This window comes from Pseudophryne corroboree, chromosome 3 (genome assembly GCF_028390025.1).
Source record: "Pseudophryne corroboree isolate aPseCor3 chromosome 3, aPseCor3.hap2, whole genome shotgun sequence".
Lineage (NCBI taxonomy): Eukaryota > Metazoa > Chordata > Amphibia > Anura > Myobatrachidae > Pseudophryne > Pseudophryne corroboree.
Window position 1 is genome coordinate 201,650,803 of NC_086446.1, and position 23,867 is coordinate 201,674,669.

The 23,867-nt window shown below is 45.1% G+C and overlaps 1 protein-coding gene across 1 annotated transcript in view; it reads left to right on the top strand.

The window, feature by feature from the left end:
• NRG3 (neuregulin 3) overlaps positions 1 to 23,202 on the top strand; it is a 1,181,107-nt gene extending 1,157,905 nt beyond the window's left edge. Inside the window, exon 9 of the mRNA XM_063958773.1 lies at positions 19,536 to 23,202. Within this exon, the coding sequence (XP_063814843.1) occupies positions 19,536 to 20,052 (517 nt within the window). The 3' untranslated portion in view covers positions 20,053 to 23,202. The remainder of the gene's footprint in view (positions 1 to 19,535) is intronic.
• Positions 23,203 to 23,867: the final 665 nt, after the last annotated feature.

Genomic DNA, 23,867 nt, shown 5'->3' on the forward strand with positions numbered 1-23,867 from the left:
GATAGATGGAGAGATAGACAGGAAGAGAGACAGGGACACAGAGGCACGGAGAGAAAGATATAGTGATTGAGACAAAGGGGTATATTTACTAACATTCTCATTTCTGCCGATTTCAGCCAAAATCAATCTCGGCTGACATCGGCAGTGTGAGAATGCAACTTTTGAGAAATAACACGGTAATTTACTAAACTACCGTGTTTTTTCAAATCGAATTCACCAGTTTCGGTGTTATTCATATTGCCGGCAGTGTATTACGGGAGTGAATAGTAAAACATTACCAGACTTTACACAATGAAGCCCGGCCGGATCAGTGAGATCAGTGCAGGGCTTCACTGTGTACAGTATTTAAAAAGTTAAAAGTGAAAAAAAAAATTGCGTGGGGTCCCCCCATCTACGTATAACCAGCCTCGGGCTCTTTGAGCCGGTCCTGGCTGTTTAAATACAGGGGAAAAATGCATAGGGTTCCCCCGTATTTAGACAACCAGCACCAGGCTCTTTGTCCAGTCCTGGTTCCAAAAATACGGGGGACAAAAGACGTAGGGGTCCCCCGTATTTTTAAAACCAGCACCGGGCTCCACTACCCAGAGAGATAATGCCACAGCTGGGGGACACATTTATACTGGTCCCTGCAGCTGTGGCATTACCCCCCCCAACTAGTCACCCATGGCCGGGGTTTCCTGGGGGAGTGGGGACCCCTTAAATCAAGGGGTCACCCCCCTGGCACCCAAGGGCAAGGGGTGAAGCCCAAGGCTATCCCCCCATCCCTGGGCGGTGGATGGGGGGCTGATAGTCTTTCAAAGTGACAAAAAAAATATTGTCTTTTGCTGTGGAACTACAAGTCCCAGCAAGCCTCCCAGCAAGCTGGTACTTTAAGAACCACAAGTACCAGCATGCTGGGAAATAACGGACCCGCTGGTACCTGTAGTTCCACAACAAAAGAAATATCCAAATAAAAACACAACTCACACACCGTGAAAGTAAAAATGTATTTAAACACACTTACACTCACACATACTTACCTACAGTACATCCCACGTCGCCAATCACGTGCACTTGTCCAGTAGAATCCAATAGGGGTACCTGTAAAAATGAGAGACAGATTACTTACCTACATCCCACGCCGAGAATCACGTCCACTTGTCCAGTAGAATCCAATCCAATAGGGGTACCTGTAAAAAAACAAACAAAATAAACCCTCACCTATTATCCGGTGTAGTTCGTTCCAGTAGTCGGGTCCGGGGGTGGAGGGAGTGGCTGCACAGTGGGATGGTGCCGAGTGTGTCCCTGTAGCCTGGTGGTGCACATAGTGTTTAATATTACATCTTCCATACACAGCGTAGGCACCCACCACACACAGTCAGCGCAGGCAACCCCCCCTCCACATACAGACAGCACAGGCACCCCCCTCCCTCCACATACAGACAGCACAGGCTCCCTCCCTCCATGTACAGAAAGCACAGGCTCCCTCCTCATACAAATAGCGCAGGCACCCCCCGCTCCCTCCACATACAGATAGCGCAGGCACCCCCGCTCCCTCCACATACAGATAGCGCAGGCACCCCCTACCACCACACAAAGACAGTGCAGCCACCACCCCACCCCCTCCATAGACAAAAAGCTATGAAAAAGCTATTATTCCACCCCCAGCAGCCCCCTGCCTTCCATAGACAGCACACCACCAACAATCACCCCCCCAAATAGACAGACAGGCCGGCCAGTGGAATCATCTCCTTCCCCACAGACAGATAGGACAGTACCATCCAGCCCAGCCCCATAGTCAGACACAACAGCACCATCATTCCCTCCCCCCCATTCCTCCACCATAGACAGGGCAGCACCATCATTCCCCCCTTCCCCAAAGACTGACAGCATGTCACTATCACAACCCCCCTTCATGGACCTTGCTCCCGCCCCACGGCTGTCACCTCTCACAGCACGTCAGCCTGAGAGGAGCTGCTCCCTGTCTCCCCCTATATGCCAGCCTGTAAGACGCACCAGGAAGCTCTGGACCAAGCGTCATCCCACTGTGCAGCAATACACCCCCCACCCCCCCGGGCGCCATCCCACTGTGCAGCAATACCCCCCGGGCGCCATCCCACTGTGCAGCAATACACCCCCCCCCCCGGGCACCATCCCACTGTGCAGCAATACACCCCCTCAGGGCACCATTGCCATCCCACTGTGCAGCAATACACCCCCCCCGGTGCCATCCCACTGTGCAGCAATACCCCCCCCCCCCGGGCACCATCCCACTGTGCAGCAATACACCCCCTCAGGGCACCATTGCCATCCCACTGTGCAGCAATACACCCCCCCCCCCCCCCCCCCCCGGTGCCATCCCACTGTGCAGCAATACACACACACACACACGGGCGCCATCCCACTGCGCAGCAATACACCCCCCCAGGGCGCCATCCCACTGTGCAGCAATACACCCCCTCCTTCCCCCCGGGTGCCATCCCACTGTGCAGCAATACACCCCCCCCCCCCCACAGCGCCATCCCACTATGCAGCAACACACAAACCCCCGGGCGCCATCCCACTGTGTAGCCATACCCCACCCCCCCGCGCCATCCAAATGTGCAGATAGACCGCCCCCCTGGGCGCCATCCCACTGTGCGGCCATACCTTCCCCCCTCGGCCGGAACTCTGCACTGCAGGGACACGCTCAGCGCCTTCACCCCGCCCCCGTCTGGACACTATGTGCTACACTGGGGAGAAGTGCACATACTCACGTTTTTCAGTGTCTCCAGAATGCTGCTCGCTCTCCCTCTTCAGCCTCCGCTCGGCACGCACTGAGGTAACAAAGTGGGCAGCGGGGAGCGGCTAGAATTGAAGTGATCGCTATCGCTGGGAAAAATCGCTGGGGGACAAAAAATTAGCGATTTGCACTTACTTTAACAGCGACCTAGTGAAAATTGACTTGCCTGCACTGACTATTTTTCCCAGCGATAGCGACCTGGCGGGGACGCGCATCGCTATCGCTGGCTATGTACACACAGAGTGATATGCACTTACTTTTTGAGCGATTTTGACTATATAGTCAAAATCGCTCAGTTATATCGCTCCGTGTGTATGCACCTTCTCTCTGTACATGTTATATCTGCCCCCCTGCACTGCTCATGGGCCCTCATTCTGAGTTGTTCGCTCGCTAGCCGCTTTTTGCAGCAGTGCACACGCTAAGCCGCCGCCCTCTGGGAGTGAATCTTAGCTTAGCTGAATTGCGAACGAAGTATTTGCAATATTGCGAAAAGATTTTACTTTGCAGTTTCTGAGTAGCTCGAGACTTACTCTTCCAGTGCGATCAGTTCAGTGCTTGTCGTTCCTGGTTTGACGTCACAAACACACCCAGCGTTCGCCCAGACACTCCCCCGTTTCTCCAGCCACTCCCGCATTTTTCCCAGAAACGGCAGCGTTTTTTCACACACTCCCATAAAACGGCCAGTTTCCGCCCAGAAACACCCACTTCCTGTCAATCACACAACGATCAGCAGAACGAAGAAAAAACCTCGTAATGCCGTGAGTAAAATACCAAACTTCTTAACAAATTTACTTGGCACAGCCGCAGTGCGAACATTGCGCATGCGCAGTTAGCGGAAAATCGCACCGATGCGAAGGAAAAGAACGAGCGAACAACTCGGAATGAGGGCCATGGTTTTGCCCATTAGCTAACAGATTTGCTGCTGCGATCAGGTCTGAATTAGGCCCACACTGCAGTTATTTCTCTTTAAAAACATTTTACAAAATAGTAGATTATTAGTAATAGCCAATCGAACCAACAGAAATTTATCATGAATCGTCTGTGAAATATCATTGCTCAAAAGTAGTAGTGGTTAACAAACAGCAAAGAAAAAAAAATTATACATGTGTAAAATAGCAACAGCAGTTGTGGATGCCCCCTACACAAGTGCATATGCCGCCAGTGCATGCCTATTCTCTGTGCTCAATCTCTCCTGGGGGACGCATAAAGCCCTGATCAATCAGCCTTTTTCTTGAGCAGTTCTACAAAATCTCCCCAACCATAAAAACTGTGTTCCATACCTGTTGGATACAGTGCAGGTTACAATGCGGGTCAGATACAGTACAAGTTGGATACAGTGTGGGATGAATACTGTGCAGGATACAGTGCAGGTCAGATACAGTTCGGGATTCAGAGCGTGTTGGATACAGTTCTAGATACAATATGGGTACAGTATGGGCAGATTCAGTGCAGGCTGGATACAGTACAGGTTGGATACAGTGTGGTTTGGATATAGTGTGGGATACAGTGCGGGTAAGATACAGTGCAGGATACAGTGTGGGTGTTTGGATATAGTGCGGGTTGAATAAAGTATGGGCAACATTGTGGGTTGGATACAGTGCAGGTCTAATATAGTGCGTGATACAGTGCAGGGCAGATACACCAATATTGCACTTAATGTGAAAGGGGGTGCTGGTGGTGTCCTCAGTGCGGGGGTGTCAGTCCTGTCGGGTTGCCAGTGGTTTCCTCAGTGCGAAGTGGCTGGCAGTGTCATCAGTGCAGGAGTGCCAGTGGTGTTCTCACTGTGGGAGTGTCGGCTGTGTGTGGGTGCCAGTGGTGTCCTCACTGCAGGGGTTCTAGTGGTGTCAGCAGTGTGGGGGTGCCGTGGTGTCCTTATTGCAGAGGTGCTGGCAGTGTCCTCAGTGTGGGGATGCTGGTGGTGTCCTTAGAGCAGGAGTGCTGGCGGTGTACTTAGTGTGGGGGTGTCAGCAGTTTCCTCAGTGCGGGGTCCCGGTCAGCTGAGTGGTAGTGCCAGCAGTGTGGGGATTCCTGCAGTGTCCTCAGTACAGTGGGGGTCACCATCTTCCATGCTTCTGCCTCATTGAAGTAAATAGGGAAACACTTTTTGGCTGAGAGCCATGACAGACGGGCAACCTTTTGATTTCAATGGGACCTTTGAAAATGGTACCAAAGGCAAAACTAAGAGATTTGACAGCAGGAGCTTGAGGTTTTTCCCTTGGATTTGGGATCCAGGGCAGACAGTAAGATCGGAGCTGTGCCTTGGATTGCCTGGAAACCCTGAAGTTTGGGCAGGTTCGGATTTCTTAAAATCTGAACCGCTCATCTCTACAGTCAATATTTATATATTTATTTATTTATTATTACCAGTTATTAATATAGCGCACACATATACCGCAGAGCATATTTGGTCATTCACATCAGTCCCTGCCCCAGTGGAGCTTACAATCTATGGGGGTCATTCCGAGTTGTTCGCTTGGTAAAAATCTTCGCATCGCAGCGATTTTCCGCTTAATGCGCATGCGCAATGTCCGCAGTGCGACTGCGCCAAGTAAATTTGCTATGCACTTAGGAATTTTACTCACGGCATTTTCATCGTTCTGGCGATCGTAATGTGATTGACAGGAAATGGCTGTTACTGGGCGGAAACAGGCCGTTTTATGGGCGTGTGGGAAAAAACGCTACCGTTTCCGGAAAAAACGCAGGAGTGGCCGGAGAAATGGGGGAGTGTCTGGGCGAACGCTGGGTGTGTTTGTGACGTCAAACCAGGAACGACAAGCACTGAAATGATCGCAGATGCCGAGTAAGTATGGAGCTACTCAGAAACTGCTACGAGGTGTGTAATCGCAATATTGCGAATACTTCGTTCGCAATTTTAAGATCCTAAGATTCACTCCCAGTAGGCGGCGGCTTAGCATGAGCAAATCTGCTAAAATCCGCTTGCGAGCGAACAACTCGGAATGACCCCCTATATTCCCTACCACATACACATGCACACACATTCACGATAGGGTTACTTTTGTTGGGATCCATTTAACCTGCCAGTATATTTTGGATTGTGGGAGGAAACTGGAGTACCCGGAGGAAACCCAGCAAGTATGGGGAGAATATACAAAATTCACACAGTTAGGGCCATGGTGGGAATCAAACCCATGACTCCAGTGCTGTGAGGAAGTAATGCTAACCATTACACCATCTGTACTGACCAATAGCCTACATAACCCAGTTAAGTTTAGACTATTACGCAGTAGACTAACATGCAAATGGTCGACAAGGTCAAAAGGTTGAGCGGTAAAAAGTAGACAGTGTTTAAGGTCAACTGGTTTAAAAGCTCGACAGATTCAAAAGGTCGACATGACGATGATCAACACACATATGGTCGACACACATTTTTTTTCTACTCTTTCATCCTTTACCATCCTTGTGGACTTCAATTTGGGAATAGAAACCTGTGGCAACTGCGGAGTGAGGCAACTTGCCCCGAAGAGTGCTGAGCAAAGTGAGCCCGTAACAGTATGTTTCCACTAATTTAGTTTAGATATGGTGAAACATACATAATGACACAAAAAGTTTGTCGACCATTTTCATGTTGACCTTTTGTACCTGTTGACCCTACCCACTGGCTACCTTTTCCGTGACGACTCTTTGACCCTGTCGACCTTTTGCATGTTTACTATTTGGGGCTGAACTACTGGCCGTGTATCTTTTACTGCCACACTCTGTTGTAACTTTTCAGGTTTAGTTACCATACTATTAAGAGCTACAGTAAGTTTGCTTATTACTACTGTATCATACAGAACGTCTTTTGTTCACAAGATAAACCACATAACAACCAGCAGAGAACCATGTCTGGAACTTAATGTGTCAAACATCCTTCTTGGAGTCATTTATGTTTCAGGAACAATAAAGATAATTTCAGTGGCTAATCTGAGCCTGAAAATTATTTTTCTCTGACGTCCTAAGTGGATGCTGGGACTCCGTAAGGACCATGGGGAATAGCGGCTCCGCAGGAGACTGGGCACAACTAAAGAAAGTTTTAGGACTACCTGGTGTGTACTGGCTCCTCCCACTATGACCCTCCTCCAGACCTCAGTTAGAATCTTGTGCCCGGCTGAGCTGGATGCACACTAGGGGCTCTCCTGAGCTCCTAGAAAGAAAGTATATTTTAGGTTTTTTATTTTACAGTGAGATCTGCTAGCAACAGACTCACTGCAGCGAGGGACTAAGGGGAGAAGAAGCGAACCTACCTGACTGGAGATAGTTTGGGCTTCTTAGGCTACTGGACACCATTAGCTCCAGAGGGATCGAACACAGGACCCGACCTCGATCGTTCGGTCCCGGAGCCGCGCCGCCGTCCCCCTTACAGAGCCAGAAGCAAGAAGTGGTCCGGAAAATCGGCGGCAGAAGATCTCGGTCTTCAACAAGGAAGCGCACAGCACTGCAGCTGTGCGCCATTGCTCCTCATGCACACCTCACACTCCGGTCACTGATGGGTGCAGGGCGCTGGGGGGGGGGGGGGGGGGCGCCCTGAGCAGCAATATAAACACCTTGGCTGGCAAATCATCGCAATATATAGTCCCAGGGCTATATATGTGATAAATTACCCCTGCCAGAATTCCTGAAAAAAGCGGGAGAAAAGTCCGCCGAAAAAGGGCGGGGCTAACTCCCTCAGCACACTGGCGCCATTTTTACTTCACAGTGCAGCTGGTAGACAGCTCCCCAGGCTCTCCCCTGTAGTTTTCAGGCTCAAAGGGTTAAAAAGAGAGGGGGGGGGCACTAAATTTAGGCGCAATATGTGTATACAAGCAGCTATTGGGGGTAAAATCACTCAGTTATAGTGTTAATCTCTGCATTATATAGCGCTCTGGTGTCTGCTGGCATACTCTCTCTCTGTCTCCCCAAAGGACTTTGTGGGGTCCTGTCCTCAGTCAGAGCATTCCCTGTGTGTGTGCGGTGTGTCGGTACGGCTGTGTCGACATGTTGGATGAGGAAGGTTACGTGGAGGCGGAGCAGAGGCCGATAAATGGGATGTCGCCCCCTGTGGGGCCGACATCAGAGTGGATGGATAGGTGGAAGGTATTAACCGACAATGTCAACTCCTTACATAAAAGGCTGGATGACGTAACAGCTGTGGGACAGCCGGCTTCTCAGCCCGCGCCTGCCCAGGCGTCTCAAAGGCCATCAGGGGCTCAAAAAACGCCCGTTACCTCAGATGGCAGACACAGATGTCGGCACGGAGTTTGACTCCAGTGTCGACGAGATTGAGACATATACACAATCCACTAGGAACATCCGTTGCATGATCTCGGCAATGAAAAATGTGTTACACATTTCTGACATGAACCCAAGTACCACATAAAAGGGGTTTTATGTTTGAGGAGAAAAAGCAGCCAGTGTTTTGTTCCCCCATCAGATGAGTGAATGAAGTGTGTAAAGAAGCGTGGGTTCCCCCGATAAGAAACTGGTAATTTCTAAAAAGTTACTGATGGCGCACCCTTTCCCGCCAGAGGATAGGTCACGTAGGGAGATATCCCCTAGGGTGGATAAGGCGCTCACACGTTTGTCAAAAAAGGTGGCACTGCCGTCTTAGGATACGGCACTTTGAAGGAGCCTGCTGATAAAAAGCAGGAGGCTATCCTGAAGTCTGTATATACACACTCAGGTACTATACTGAGACCTGCATTTGCCTCAGCATGAATAGTGCTGCTGCAGCGTGGTCTGATACCCTGTCAATATTAATACCCTAGACAGAGATAATATTTTGCTAACATAGAGCATATTAAAGACGTCGTCTTATATATGAGGGATGCACAGAGGGATATTTGCCGGCTGGCATCCAGAATTAAGGCAATGTCCATTCTGCCAGGAGGGTATTAGAGACCCGGCAGTGGACAGGTGATGCTGACTTTAAAAGTCACATGGAGATTCTGCCTTATAAGGGTGAGGAATTGTTTGGGGATGGTCTCTGGGACCTCGTATCCACAGCAACAGCTGGGAAGAAAAATATTTACCTCAGGTTTCCTCACAGCCTAAGAAAGCACCGTATTTTCAGGTACAGTCCTTTCGGCTTCAGAAAAGCTAGCGGGTCAAAGGCGCTTCCTTTCTGCACAGAGACAAGGGAAGAAGGAAAAAGCTGCACCAGACAGCCAGTTCCCAGGATCAAAAATCTTCCCCCGCTTCCTCTGAGTCCACCGCATGATGCTGGGGCTCCACAGGTGGAGACAGGTGCGGTGGGGGCGCATCTCGGGAACTTCAGGGACCAATGGGCTTGCCCATAGGTGGATCCCTAGGTTCTGCAAGTAGTATCACAGGGATACAAGCTGGAGTTCGAGGCGACTCCCCCTCGCCGTTACCTCACATCAGCCTTGCCTGCTGCCCTCGGAGAAAGGGAGGTAGTACTGGCGGCAATTCACAAGCTGTACTTCCAGCAGGTGAAATCAAGGTACCCCTCCTTCAACAAGGCCGGGGTTACTATTCCAAAATGTTTGTGGTACCGAAACCAGACGGTTCGGTGAGACCCATTCTAAAATTGAACTCCTTGAACACTTATATACGAAGGTTTAAGTTCAAAATGGAATCGCTCAGGGCGATTATTGCAAGCCTGGAGAATTTCATGGTATCACTGGACATCAAGGATGCTTACCTGCATGTCCCTATTTACCCTCCTCACCAGGAGTACCTCAAAATTGTGGTACAGGTTTGTCATTACCAATTCCAGACGTTGCCGTTGGTCTGTCCCCGGCACCGAGGGTATTTACCAAGGTAATGGCCGAAATAATTATCCCGTACTTGGACGATCTCCTTGTAAAGGTGAGGTCCAGGGAGCAGTTGTTCATCGGAGTAGCACTATCTCGGGAAGTGCTACAACAGCACGGCTGGATTCTGAATATTCCAAAGTCGCAGCTGGTTCCTACGACGCGTCTACTGTTCCTGGGTATGGTTCTGGATACAGAACAAGAAAAAAGGGTTTCTCCCGGAGGAGAAGTCCAAGGAGTTGTCGTCTCTAGACAGAGACCTCCTAATACAAATACAGGTGTTGGTGCATCAATGCACGTGAGCCCTGGGAAAGATGGTAGCTTCTTACGAAGAAATTCCATTCGGCAGGTTCCATGCAAGGATCTTCCAGTGGGATCTGTTGGACAAGTGGTCCGGGTCGCATCTTCAGATGCATCGGCGGATAACCCTGTCTCCAAGGGCCAGGGTGTCACTGTTGTGGTGGCTGCAGAGTGCTCATCTTCTAGAGGGCCGCAGATTTGGCATACAGGACTGTGGTCCTGGTGACCACGGATGCCAGCCTTCGAGGCTGGGGGACAGTCACACAGGGAAGAAACATCCAAGGACTATGGACAAGTCAGGAGACTTCCCTACACATAAATATTCTGGAACTAAGGGCCATTTACAATGCCCTAAGTCAGGCTAGACCCCTGCTTCAACACCGGCCGGTGCTGATCCAGTCAGACAACATCACGGCGGTCGCTCATGTAAACCGACAGGGCGGCAAAAGAAGCAGGATGGCGATGGCAGAAGCCACAAGGATTCTCCGATGGGCAGAAAATCATGTGTTAGCACTGTCAGCAGTATTCATTCCTGGAGTGGACAACTGGGAAGCAGACTTTCTCAGCAGACACGACCTCCACCCGGGAGAGTGGGGACTTCATCCAGAAGTCTTCCAAATGATTGTACACCGTTGGGAAAGGCCACAGGTGGACATGATGGCGTCCCGCCTCAACAAAAAGCTAAAAAGATATTGCGCCAGGTCAAAGGACCCTCAGGCGATAGCTGTGGACGCTCTGGTAACACCGTGGGTGTACCAGTTGGTGTATGTGTTCCCTTCTCTGCCTCTCATACCCAGGGTAATGAGAATAATAAGAAGGAGAGGAATAAGAACTATACTCATTGTTCCGGATTGGCCAAGAAGAGCTTGGTACCCAGAACTCCAAGAAATGATCTCAGAGGACCCATGGCCTCTGCCGCTCAGACAGGACCTGCTGCAGCAGGGCGCCTGTCTGTTCCAAGACGTACCGCGGCTGCGTTTGACGGCATGGCGGTTGAACGCCGGATCCTGAAGGAAAAGGGCATTCCAGAGGAAGTTATCCCTACGCTAATTAAAGCTAGGAAAGAAGTGAGCGCAAACCATTATCACCGCATATGGCGGAAATATGTTGCATGCTGTGAGGCCAGGAAGGCCCCAATGGAGGAATTTCAGCTAGGTCGATTTCTGCACTTCCTACAGTCAGGGGTGACTATGGGCCTAAAATTGGGTTACATTAAGGTCCAGATTTCGGCTCTATCGATTTTCTTCCAAAATAGAACTGGCTTCACTGCCTGAAGTTCAGACTTTTGTTAAGGGAGTGCTGCATAGTCAGCCCGCGTTTGTGCCTCCAGTGGCACCGTGGGATCTCAACGTGGTGTTGGATTTCCTGAAGTCACATTGGGTTGAGCCACTTAAATCCGTGGAGCTAAAATACCTCACGTGGAAAGTGGTCATGCTGTTGGCCTTGGCGTCGGCCAGGCGTGTATCAGAATTGGCGGCTTTATCATGCAAAAGCCCTTATCTGATTTTTTTATATGGATAGGGCCGAATTGAGGACTCGTTCCCAATTCCTTCCTAAGGTGGTATCAGTGTTTCATGTGAACCAACCTATTGTGCTGCCTGCGGCTACTTCGGACTTGGAGGATTCCAAGTTACTGGACGTAGTCAGGGCCCTGAAAAATATATGTTTCCAGGCGGCTGGAGTCAGGAAAACTGACTCGCTATTTATCCTATATGCACCCAACAAGCTGGGTGCTCCTGCTTCTTAGCAGACTATTGCTCGCTGGATCTGTAGCACGATTCAACTTGCACATTCTGCGGCTGGACTGCCGCACCCTAAATCTGTAAAAGCCCATTCCACGAGGAAAGGGGCTCTTCTTGGGCGGCTGCCCGAGGGGTCTCGGCTTTACAATTTTGCCGAGCTGTTACTTGGTCGGGTTCAAACACTTTTGCAAGAGTCTACAAGTTTGATACCCTGGCTGAGGAGGACCTAGAGTTTGCTTATTCGGTGCTGCAGAGTCATCCGCACTCTCCCGCCCATTTGGGAGCTTTGGTATAATCCCCATGGTCCTTACGGAGTCCCAGCATCCACTTAGGACGTCAGAGAAAATAAGATTTTACTCACCGGTAAATCTATTTCTCGCAGTCCGTAGTGGATGCTGGGTGCCCATCCCAAGTGCGGATTGTCTGCAATACTTGTATATAGTTGTATATAGTTATTGCCTAACTAACTATTGCCTAACTAAAGGGTTATTGTTGAGCCATCTGTTGAGAGGCTCAGTTATATTTCATACTGTTAACTGGGTATAGTATCACGAGTTATACGGTGTGATTGGTGTGGCTGGTATGAGTCTTACCCGGGATTCAAAATCCTTCCGGGCACAGTATCCTAACTGAGGTCTGGAGGAGGGTCATAGTGGGAGGAGCCAGTGTACACCAGGTAGTCCTAAAGCTTTCTTTAGTTGTGCCCAGTCTCCTGCGGAGCCGCTATTCCCCATGGTCCTTACGGAGTCCCAGCATCCACTACGGACTACGAGAAATAGATTTACCGGTGAGTAAAATCTTATTATCAGTTTTATTGCTAGTTGGATACTCCTGCAGTCTGAATTGGCAATTGGATGCTTTATTATGATACTACCTCTTATTTACTAAGACAAGTGTAATAGAAACTATAAGATATTTATGGGGAGATGTATCAAATCTTCTAAAGAGGAAAAATGGAGTAGTTGTCCATAGCAACATATCAGCTTGTAGCTATCATTTATCGTGACTGACTGCTATTGGCAACTGCTCCACCTATCTTCAGAAGGTTCGATACATCTTGCTCTTAGAGGCTGAGTACTTGTCATCAAAGCTAAAAGCACTAGGCATATGTACTTTTCAAGGAATATAAGTAGAACACATTCAATCAGTGGCATTTTGCATTATCCCGGCAGCCTTGAGCAACGTGGTTTTCAGTCACGGAGAGATTTATCAAAGCTTGGAGAGAGATAAAGTACCAAGCATTCAGCTCCTAAATGTCATTTTTCAAACACAGCCTGTAACGTGACAGCTTGAATCTGATTGCTTAGTACTTTCTCTATCCACTTTATTTCCCTCCAAGCTTAGATAAATCTCCTTTCTTATCTCTGCATGTCAGTGCATAACAAATATCAAGATATTGTTCTTTTGTTATGAAAACATTAAGGAATAAAACTACTGTATAGTGTTGCCTATGTTTCCACTTTAAATCCCATTAAATTATATTTGAATTCTCTGTTCCCTTTTACTGTGAAAGGCTGTAATCCATTTTTCTAAGAAATGTCTCTGTCACAAGAAGCAGCCATTTTACTGGGGCTTCCCTTTGTATGGAAGAAAGTGGACTCATCAAATACTGCATTGGCTCCATACCTGGCTGATGAATATTTTAGACATATATAGTGGTAGATGCTCAATTAGCTTAGTGACATCACTCAGGTGCTTGCAAGGGAGGGGTATTTCTAAGCAAGAAAAAACACATTTTGTTTCCCCCAGCACCCTGAATGATACCAGTAACCAGATTTAAATCCTACACAATATTGGAATTCAGAGATCTTGGTTACATATATTTGCTCATATGTATAAATAAGCCCCCAAGCCGCGTCAAGGACTCTCTGTATATTTGGGGCCCCTAGCGCTATATCTAGGTGCAGGGTGTGGCACCCCAAAAATCTGCGTAAGCCAGAAAGCCCAGGGCAGCATACCAGTGAAAAAAATAATAGTGTTAATAAATTAGTGTTAGGAAGCCTTAGCTACTGTATATACAGAAAGTGATACAAAAATAATGAGATGTAATTAAAATAAAAAAATAGTGTTAGTGAAGAAATTAGTAAGTGATAAATGTTAACAGAATGTAAAGGTATGCCACACTAGAGCCATCCAGCCCAGCCAATCCAAAGGAACTACACCCCACACCTCCATTACCCCAGTCTGGGTCTATGATTAACCAGCAAGGAGCCACATGATAATGGCTCCTTACTTAATATATAGCTACCTACCTTGGAGCACTCCATAGTGCTCCATATGGCATATCAAGACCTGCACCTCCTCCTAATGCAAGATCCTTTCTGCCTCTCACAACGGACATATATAGTGGTAGATGTTCAATTAGCTTAGTGATATCACTCAGGTGCTTGCAAGGGAGGGGTATTTCTAAGCAAGAAAAAAAGCATTTTGTTTCCTCCAGCACCCTGAATGATACCAGTAACCAGATTTAAATTCTACACAATATTGGAATTCAGAGATCTTGGTTACATATATTTGCGCAAATGTATCAATAAGCCCCCAAGCCGTGTCAAGGCCTCTCTGTATATTGGGGGCCCCTAGCGATATATATAGGCTTTCTAAGACTAAATTATTAACACTATAGTTTTTTCACTGGTATGCTGCCCTGGGCTTTCTGGCTTATGCTGATTTTTGGGGTGCCACAGCCTGCACCTAGATATAGTGATCTGAACCCCCCCCCCCTCCCAGACCTCAGGATCCGAGCCAGGATCAGAGTCCGGCTCGGGACTTCCTGCCAGACTCGGATCCCAGAACAAGGCAAAACATCATCATCCTGCTGTGGGATTCTCGCGGGTTTTGGATTCCATATATGGAGCCACGCATCGCCGCCATTTTCACTTTGGACTTGGAGAGTAAGGGAGACAGACTTCTGTCTCTCTGTGGGTGGTGAAGTCAGATGAGGTCAGTGTGTGCTCTTTAGGGGTGCTGTCCTGTGTGCTGTTAGGGGTGCTGTCCTGTCACTTGGTGTCCTGTGCTGTTAGGGGTGCTGTACACGGGTGTTGCTGTCCTGTCACTATGCTGTACAGGGGCACTGTCCTGCATGCTGTAAAAAATACAGGGGTGTTGTAAAGGTACACTGGCCCTGTCTTGTATGCTGTAAAATTACAGGGGTGCTGTAAAAATAAAGGTACACTGGCCCTGTCTTGTATGCTGTAAAAAATACAGGGGTGTTGTAAAGGTACACTAGCCCTGTCTTGTATGCTGTAAAATTACATGGGTGTTGTTAAAATACAGGCGTGCTGGCCCTGTCCTCTATGCTGTAAAAATACAGGGGTGCTGGTTCTGTCCTGTATGCTGTAAAAATACACTGGTGTTGGAAAGGCACACTGGCCCTGTCTTGTATGCTGTAAAATTACAGCGGTGGTGTGAAAATAAAGGTACACTGGCCCTGTTCTATATGCTGTAAATATAAAGGGGTGTTGTTGTTAAAATAAAGGTACACTGGCCCTGTCCTGTATGCTGTAAAAATTCAGGGGTGCTGTGAAATTAAAGGGGCACTGTTCTGTGTGTGTGTTGTAATAGTAAAGGGTGCTGTCCTGTGAAATGGAGAACAAAAATTTGGAGGAAAAAATAGTGGAAGATCAGTAACCACTTCCTATTCCTAGTACTAGTGCTGAAGCTGCTGCTGTCACCAGTCATGACATTGATAATGCAATTCCATCAACCCTCGTCTGCTAGCGCCGATGCCCAATGTCATAGAGGGCATGTAAAATTCAAGAAGCAAAAATTAATAACAAAAAAAAGGAATTATCTGATGAGAAATGTAAAATTGGCAATTTGCCATTCACGACACAAAGTGGCAATAAAAAGGCTAAGGCCTTGGCCTATGTTCATGACTGGTGGCTCACCTTCTCATGAAGATGGAAGCCCTCCTCCCTCTCAAAAAATGTAAAAAATTAAGCTTGTTAAAGCACAGGAAAAAACAGCTGTGCATTCAGAGAGATCACAAATCCCCAAGGAGAGTCCAAGTGTGTCCACGGTTGCGATGTCTATGCCTGACCTTTCCAAGAGTGTATGGGAAGAGGAGGCTCCTACCACCATTTGTACGCCCTCTGCAAGTGCTGAAAGTAGCACCACCAGTCCAGTTGCTGATATTGAGATTGAGGATGTCACTGTAGAAGTGCACCAGGATAAGGAGGATATTGGTGTAGCTGGCGCTAAGGAGGAAGTTGACTATGAGGATTCTGATGTTGATATGGTTTGTTTGAAAAAGGTACCAGTGGAGACAGTTGTTGTCCATGGGATGAAAAAGACCATTGTTATGCCTGGGCAAAAAACCAAAACAGCCACCTCTTCAGTGTGGAATTATTTCTCCACAAAACCAGACAACAGGTGTCAAGCCATGTCTTGCCTTTGTCAATCCATAATAAGTAGGGGTAAAGATGTTAACCACCTAGCAACATTCTCCCTTATACGTCACCTACAGCGCATTCATCATGTCATTGTCAAGTTCAGAAACTTTGGGTAATAGTGTAAGCAGTCCACTGACACCTAAATCCCTTTTTCCTGTTGTATCCAAGCTCATGCAATCCACACCACCAACTCCCTCAATGTCAATTTCCTCCTCATTCAGGAATGGAATTAGTCCTGCAGGCCATGTCACTCCTTTCTGGGATTCCTCCAGAGGATCCTTGAGTGGTACGCCCACTGCTACCGCTGCTGTTGTTGGTGCTGGGAGTCGATCATCATCCCAGAGAGGAAGTCGGAAGACCACTTGTACTACTTTAACTAAGCAATTGACTGTCCAACAGTCCTTTGCAAGGTAGATGAAATATGACAGCAGTCACCCTGTTGCAAAGCGGATTACTGAGGCCATAACAACTATGCTGGTGTTAGACGTGCGTCCGGAATCCACCATTAGTGCAGTGGGATTTAGACAGTTGATGGACGTACTGTGTCCCCGGTACCAAATCCCGTCAAGATTTGACTTCACTATGCAAACGATTCCTGGACTGTACAGGTACATTAAGAAAAGTGTCCTCAAAAATGCGGTTGTACCCACTGTCGACTTAACCACGGATATGTGGACAAGTGGAGCAGGGCAAACTATGGACTACATGACTGTGACAGCCCACTTGGTAGATGTATTGCCTTCCGCAACAACAACAGCAGCGGCGGCACCAGTAGCAGCATTTCACAAACACCAACTCATTCCTAGGCAGGGTACGCTGTGTATCACAGGTTTCCATAAGAGGCACACCACTGACAACCTCTTAGAGAAACTGTGGGACATCATCGCACAATGGCTTACCCCACTTAGACTCTCCTGGGGACTGTGATTTCTGACAACGCCACCAATATTGTGTGTGCATTACATCTGGGCAAATTCCAGCATGTTCCATGTTTTGCATGCACAATTAATTTGGTGGTGCAGAATTTTTTGAACAATGACGGGGGCGTGTATGAGATGCTGTCAGTAGCCCGAAAAATTGCAAGCCACTTTCAATATTCAGCGACTGCGTGCCGAAGACTGGAGCGCCAGCAAACACTCCTGAACCTGCCATGCCATCACCTGAAGCAAGAGGTGGTAACAAGGTGGAATTCTCTATATACATTAGAGGATGGAGGAGCAGGAAAAGGCCATTCAAGCCTATACATCCACCTATCATATAGGCAAAGGAGTGCGAATGCACCTGACTCAAGTGCAGTAGAGAATGATTTCCGTGTTGTGCAAGGTTCTCCAACCCTTCGAACTTACCACATGTCAGTTCAGACATTCATAAGTCACAACTCAGTTCAGACACTGCCAGCTTGAGTCAGGTCATTCCCCTCATCAGGCTTTTGTAGAAGTAGCTTGAGAAACTGAAGGAGGAGCTAAGATGGAGAGATTCTGCTAAGTATGTGGGACTTGTGTATGGATCCCTTCATTCGCTTTTCCAGTATTCAAGGGAGGTCAATCTGTTGAAATCAGAGCACTACATTTTGGACACCGTGTTTGATCCTAGGTTTAAAGCCTACATTGTATCTCTCTTTCCGGCTGACACAAGTCTGCAGAGGTGTAAAGACCTGCTAGTGAGAAAATTGTCAGCTCAAGTGGAACGTGACCCGTCAACAGCGCCTACTTTATTTTCTCTCGCAACTGGAGCTGCGAGGAAAAGAATAACATTTTCTAGCCAACCTGCTGGCAGTGATGCAGGGCAGTCACTGTACTGTCAATATGTATACTGGCAGTATAGTTTTGGCCTAAAAACAATATTTTGAGGTTTTCAGAATAGACTCGCAATGAGTGGAAATGAATGTTATTGAGGTTAATAATACTGTAGGATTAAAAAAAAAGAAATCTGTGACTTTAGATTTTTTTTTATGTTTTTTTTTTCCAAAAAACATCCACATCCAAAACCTAAACCAAAACCCGAAAGGGTGGTTTTGGCAAAACTAATCCAGATACAAAACACGAACAGAGATCCAGATACAAAACACAAAACCGGAGAAGTATCTGGCACACATCTCTAGTTTAAATATAAAAATAATATATTTAATTATTGAATGCACTGTGTTTTTAGCTTTGTAAACATACCCTCTGTAGAACCATATGCATGTCTTCTTCTGTATGCTCTTTAGCTTGTCATATAGGCATCTGATGGAAACCCGTTAAGGATCATAAGAAAAAGTCTGCCATACTTCCAACAAAGAACCAAATGTCTAGATTGGCATTTTTAATTGCTTAGATATTTCAACTTGTACAATTGTGTTCCATCTGTTTCTGTTCTTATCACACCTGACAAGCTAGGCTTTTATAGCAGAGCTGCCAGGCTTCATTATTTGTTATGAGATCTGACAGCTTTGAGGTTAAAGAGTAGACTTAATAACAGTTTAACACTTAGTACACCGCTAATTAAGCAGTGGAAAGTCCAGTATCTAATGAGAGCTTTAAACAAATGATGTGTTTCAATGCCAATCACGTCACTGTGTTAGAGTGTGACTGCAAAATGAGGAAGTCAGAGTTTACATTTGATTGAGTGGGAGGTGTTTTGATTGAACATTATTTAGGTAGCAGCTGTTCTCGTCGCAATATATTGAGATTGTTGTTACCAAATATGGTAAGCAATAAGGCTTACCCATGTGTTAAGAAGTATACAGATACTTTTTCATAAGTATGTTTCATTAAGAGCAATGCAGATAAACCTCTCCCTCATCTATTCTACCCTCCTTGTCACTTTCAATTCATATTTCTCTTATTCTTGTGTTTTTCATCAATACAGTTTCCTGTTTATTCTAAGTGTTTTCAATATTATTATTTTTTTACATGAAATATGTGATTTCCATATCTACAGTAGCTGTCATTCTACTTCTAGAGGTGCATATAATATGAAATAACACATCCTGTGTTGGTGGATTAACAAAAGTCAGATGTTTGATTTAGATGGATAAATGTGCAGTTTTAAAGCACAGAGACGCAATAAGGAGAAAAGGAGGTCACCTTGAGGTGAAAATGACTGTTCCTAAAGCAATTTGAATGAAAGTTTGTCTAAAATTGGTAAATCCTTATCAACTATTTAGTCCTTCAAACTGTGTCACCTTTAAGTAAACATTTCATTCAAAACTGTAGTTAAACCCACAATGGAATATTTTAAAATATCTAACCTCTATTAAGCCAACTGTTCCCCTAGACAACCTCATGTATAAACATTCCATGCAACTTGAATAGAAGTGTTTGATTAATGTTTTGCTCTCCATCAGTCTTTTGTGCTCATAGGACTTTGTTTTTTTGTTGTTGTTGTTGTTGTTGTTGTATTTATGGTCTTAAATTTAAGTTTAATTAGCCACTTCTAAAGCCAGGACATTTTTCTATTGTGTGTGACTAATTCTTCACTCTTGTTTCTTGTCCTTGTATATTAGCAAATGTAATGTATTGGAACAGCAAAAGAACATCAACAGATTTAGATAATATTGAGATTGTTGATTTGTAAACTGAACCATATTTCTTTTTTCCTCCCTCAGGTGTTCCGCCACTGATTTGAATCACCCACAAAATAATTCAATAAATATGCAACTGCAGCTGCGTTCAAAAGAAACACAATCCTACTTTAATAACAAGGATCAAAAGGACTGCATCAGTGTTTCAATGTGTAGGGCTAGCTCCATTCCTATCATACCCTCTGTGGGGCTAGATGATGCCTGCATGCAAATTCAGAGTGTTTCTGATACATCCGGCATCACACTATGTAAAAACTCCTATTCCAGTGAACTTGTGAAGGTGAACATTGCACCTAGCAACTGTCTTATAGCAGAGCAAAAGGAAGTTAAAATTTTGCTTGAAACTGTACAAGAGCAGATACGAATTCTGACCAATGCAAGAAGGAGATCAGAGGACTTGGAAATGGCCAATGTACAGTCTGAGGAAAGCACCAGTGAAAACACAGCTTTCCTCCCCCTGAGCCCAAAAGCAAAAACTGAATCGGAGGCACAACTTGTCTTAAAAAATGAAATACATAGGGACTCGACACTCCATGTGTGATTTTGGTGACGGAACTTCCTGTCTGATGCTTAGCGTAACAGAATAAGTGGGGGACAAAAAAATATGAGAGGAAATAAATTATTTATATGCATTAATTTAACAGCATCTACATAGAAGAAACCAAATAGTCTATCGCCCTCATATCATAGTGTTTTCTAAACAAAATATTTTTTTAAGGGAAAGAAAAGATTGAGGAGAGGCAAAGCATACATTGGGCGCATTGATGTGTTAAAGAATATTGTATGTTGATTTCTAACCTTCTCGAATTCTGGTGGTATTTGATGCAGCTAAATGTTTTCAAATTTCCTCCAGGTGAAAAGAGTTTTAAACAACCAACATGATCTTTTCAACCCAAAGGGCCAAAAGCATCACCATTTGCAAACCATAATTGTATTTTGTTATATGATTTTATTGACAATGAAAGTAAAATGCCACAACTATCCCAATGAAAAAATAACAATTATGATGTGTGTGTTCAGTTTTCCTGTTGTGTTATTTTCTACGTTTCTTAATTCTGGACACTTAACATTCACATGTGCCAAAATACATGCTTGCCTATTTAACACAAGAGTTGCCTGATGTTGACCATGATCAGAATCCAGGAGCATCTTAGAGCTAGATATGATCTCCTTGTTCAACACAATCATCTGTTGACAAAATAAAAATGTATTCATTCTCACCTAAGCAACGTGGCATAACAGCTATAGAGGTCTAAGTTTTTTTTTCTTATTAGATGTAGCACCATCTGTGCTTTGTGTAATATTTTGTTCAATATTCATGTCCTATATTATGTCCTATGAACAGATTTGAAGTTCATAGGAAAAAAATTTAAGAAAAAGTGTAAAATGGTTACATTTTCAATATTATTTCATGATTCTGGCCATTATTCAATGTTGGACACAAATGGGGTAGCAAATCCTGCTAAAATACAAATTGCATTTATGTCGGACACTGGATAAGGCCCTTGATGAGGTATATTTCTAAAAATTGATTAAGAGAAAAAAGTGGTTTTGCCCATAACAACCAATTAGATACTATAATTTTTCTAGTGGAGATTAGAATATGTGAATTAACGTGATTGGTTGCTATAGGAATTACCACATTATTTTTCTGAAAGTTTATTAGTTATCACTTGATAAAGCTTAACAATGATCACTGATGTAATCAACCAGAAGCACAGTGGTATGGGAGTACAATATTATTTGCTGGACGACATAGAGAGGTGGCACAGAGTATATAGTCCACATTCTTTAAACACTAATCTTTGCATAATAACTTGACCACGGGATGTGAATGTATTTAGGTTTTCATTCAAAGCCATTTACAATGTCTTGTTTACAGATTTCAAAATGTGTCACCTTGTGTGAAACCAAGATTTGTAAGAAGATACAAGGTTCTATTTATGTGTATTATTTACTTTGTCAGATCAACAAAACAAAGTAAATGTTTATAGAAGCTGGTTCTCTTTATGTACTACTAATTATCAGCACTTTCTGTTGTCAATCATTATAAATCATCCAAGATTGCAAACATTGTGAGGCTGCCATAACTCCTCATGTAGATTTGAACTGCATGTACAGGTGTTATATATTTTCCCAATGTCATTTGGTCCAGCTCTATGGACTGATGACAAACTCAAATAAACATACAGTAGGCATCCTGCCTGGCTGTGCAGATTTGGTACATATATACTTTAAGTGGGTGAGCCTGTCTTTAATAAATGAAAAGTATCTGGATTATAAATACCTGGGAAATGCAATAACAGGTAAGGGGGTAAAAATCTATTGAACACTGTCCATTATCAGTAAATCTTAAACAGAGAGCACAACACAACTGTCTGTACTATATGTCTGGTGCTAGCCAATAACAGGTTCTTTACTTACACAGCGCCACATGTATGCATATACAAAAAAATTTCCAAGGCTGCACAAACGTACCAGATCGTGAACATGAAAAGAAAAGTATCTGCTGCATAAAATTGTGTTTTAATCAGGTTTTGCATCAATAAACATAACCTTTATCTGGATATATCACTAACTGATATCTGTGTGCAGCCTTTGAACAACATTTGATGCTCTTACATTAGGGGTAATTCAGAGTTGATCGCAGCAGCAAATTTGTTAGCGGTTGGGCAAAACCATGTGCAGTGCAGGGGGGGCATACATAACATGTACAGAGAGAGTAATGGGCCCTACACACTGCGCGATCCACCACGACCTGCCCAATGAAGGATACGGCCGACGGGCGACCTGGCGGCGGAGGGGGGGGGTGACGGGGGGAGTGAAGCTTCTTCAGTCCCCCCCATCACCCGGCTCCATAGCAGTGCAGGCAAATATGGACGAGATCGTCCATATTGGCCTGCATGCATAAGAAACGGGGCACCAGCGATGAACGAGTGCTGGGCCGCGCATCGTTCATCGCTGGAGCCTCCACACTGGAAGATATGAACGGTATCTCGTTCATTAATGAACGAGATCGTTCATATCTTTTACTATTATCGCCCAGTGTGTAGGGCCCATTAGATTTGGGTGGAGTGTGTTCAAACTAAACCTAAATTGCAGTGTAAAAATAAAGCAGCCAGTATTTACCCTGCACAGAAACAACATAACCCACCCAAATCTATCAGTGCACATGGGGGGTAATTCCAAGTTGATCGCAGCAGGATTTTTGATAGCAACTGTGCAAAAACATGTGCACTGCAGGGGAGGCAGATATAACATGTGCAGAGAGAGATAGATTTGGGTGTGGTGAGTTCAATCTGCAATCTAATTTGCAGTGTGAAAATAAAGCAGCCAGTATTTACCCTGCACAGAAATAAAATAACCCACCCAAATCTAACTCTCTCTGCACATGTTATATCTGCCTCCCCTGCAGTGCACATGGTTTTGCCCAGTTGCTATCAAAAATCCTGCTGCGATCAACTTGGAATTACCCCCAAGGTTTTGCCCAACTGCTAACAAATTTGCTGCTGCGATCAACTCTGAATTACCCCCTGAGTTTCTTCAAAAGAGTAGTTCAAGATTGTGTAAGGATTGACATGTCAAAATATTGCTAAATAATTGTATATTAGAACAAGGAATGCTTAATAAAAAGTTCTCTGCAAGGTTTTTTTTATACATAAAATGGGTTATGAACAAGATAACAGAAACATATTTAGTATGTTCAAAGCCAATACTTTGTAACATATTCTAAGCAAAATGAAATACTTGTATTAAATATCTGATTAGGTACAATGGTGTAAATATTACTCTTGTTTAAATAATGCATTTGAACTATTTACATACTGTACAAATACATTTTAAAGATAATGCTCACAATGCAGTTTTGGTGAAATAATTGTGGGAATTATTGGCAGGATATCACAACATGAAAACACATATCCAATTGTCCTCTTAGTGATCTCTAGTACTAAACTAACACCATTCACCTCTCCATGAGATCTGCCATCTTGTCCAGTATAATTTGCCCCAACCACAGGAAAACAGCACTCTTCTAAACAGGTAATTGTAACCATTTAACCTAATTGATTGGCTTTATATCCATGTCTTTGCTTACAGTGTCTGAGACCTCCCTTTTTCTATATATAAAGGTAACATACCCAGGTGCTTTGCTTGACTTGCTTGAATGTATCCTCACTCTGAAGTCTGCTGGCATGATTGAGAACAAAGTCTCTTCCATAGGCATGTGGCAAGTTCTTTACTTTGCCATATACCCCTTCCGCTCACATCCTTAAATCAGCTTGAGTGGATTCCTCATGTATCACACATTTTCTTGATAGCAGATATGAATTTTTAATGTAAGCAGAGGTACCTTTT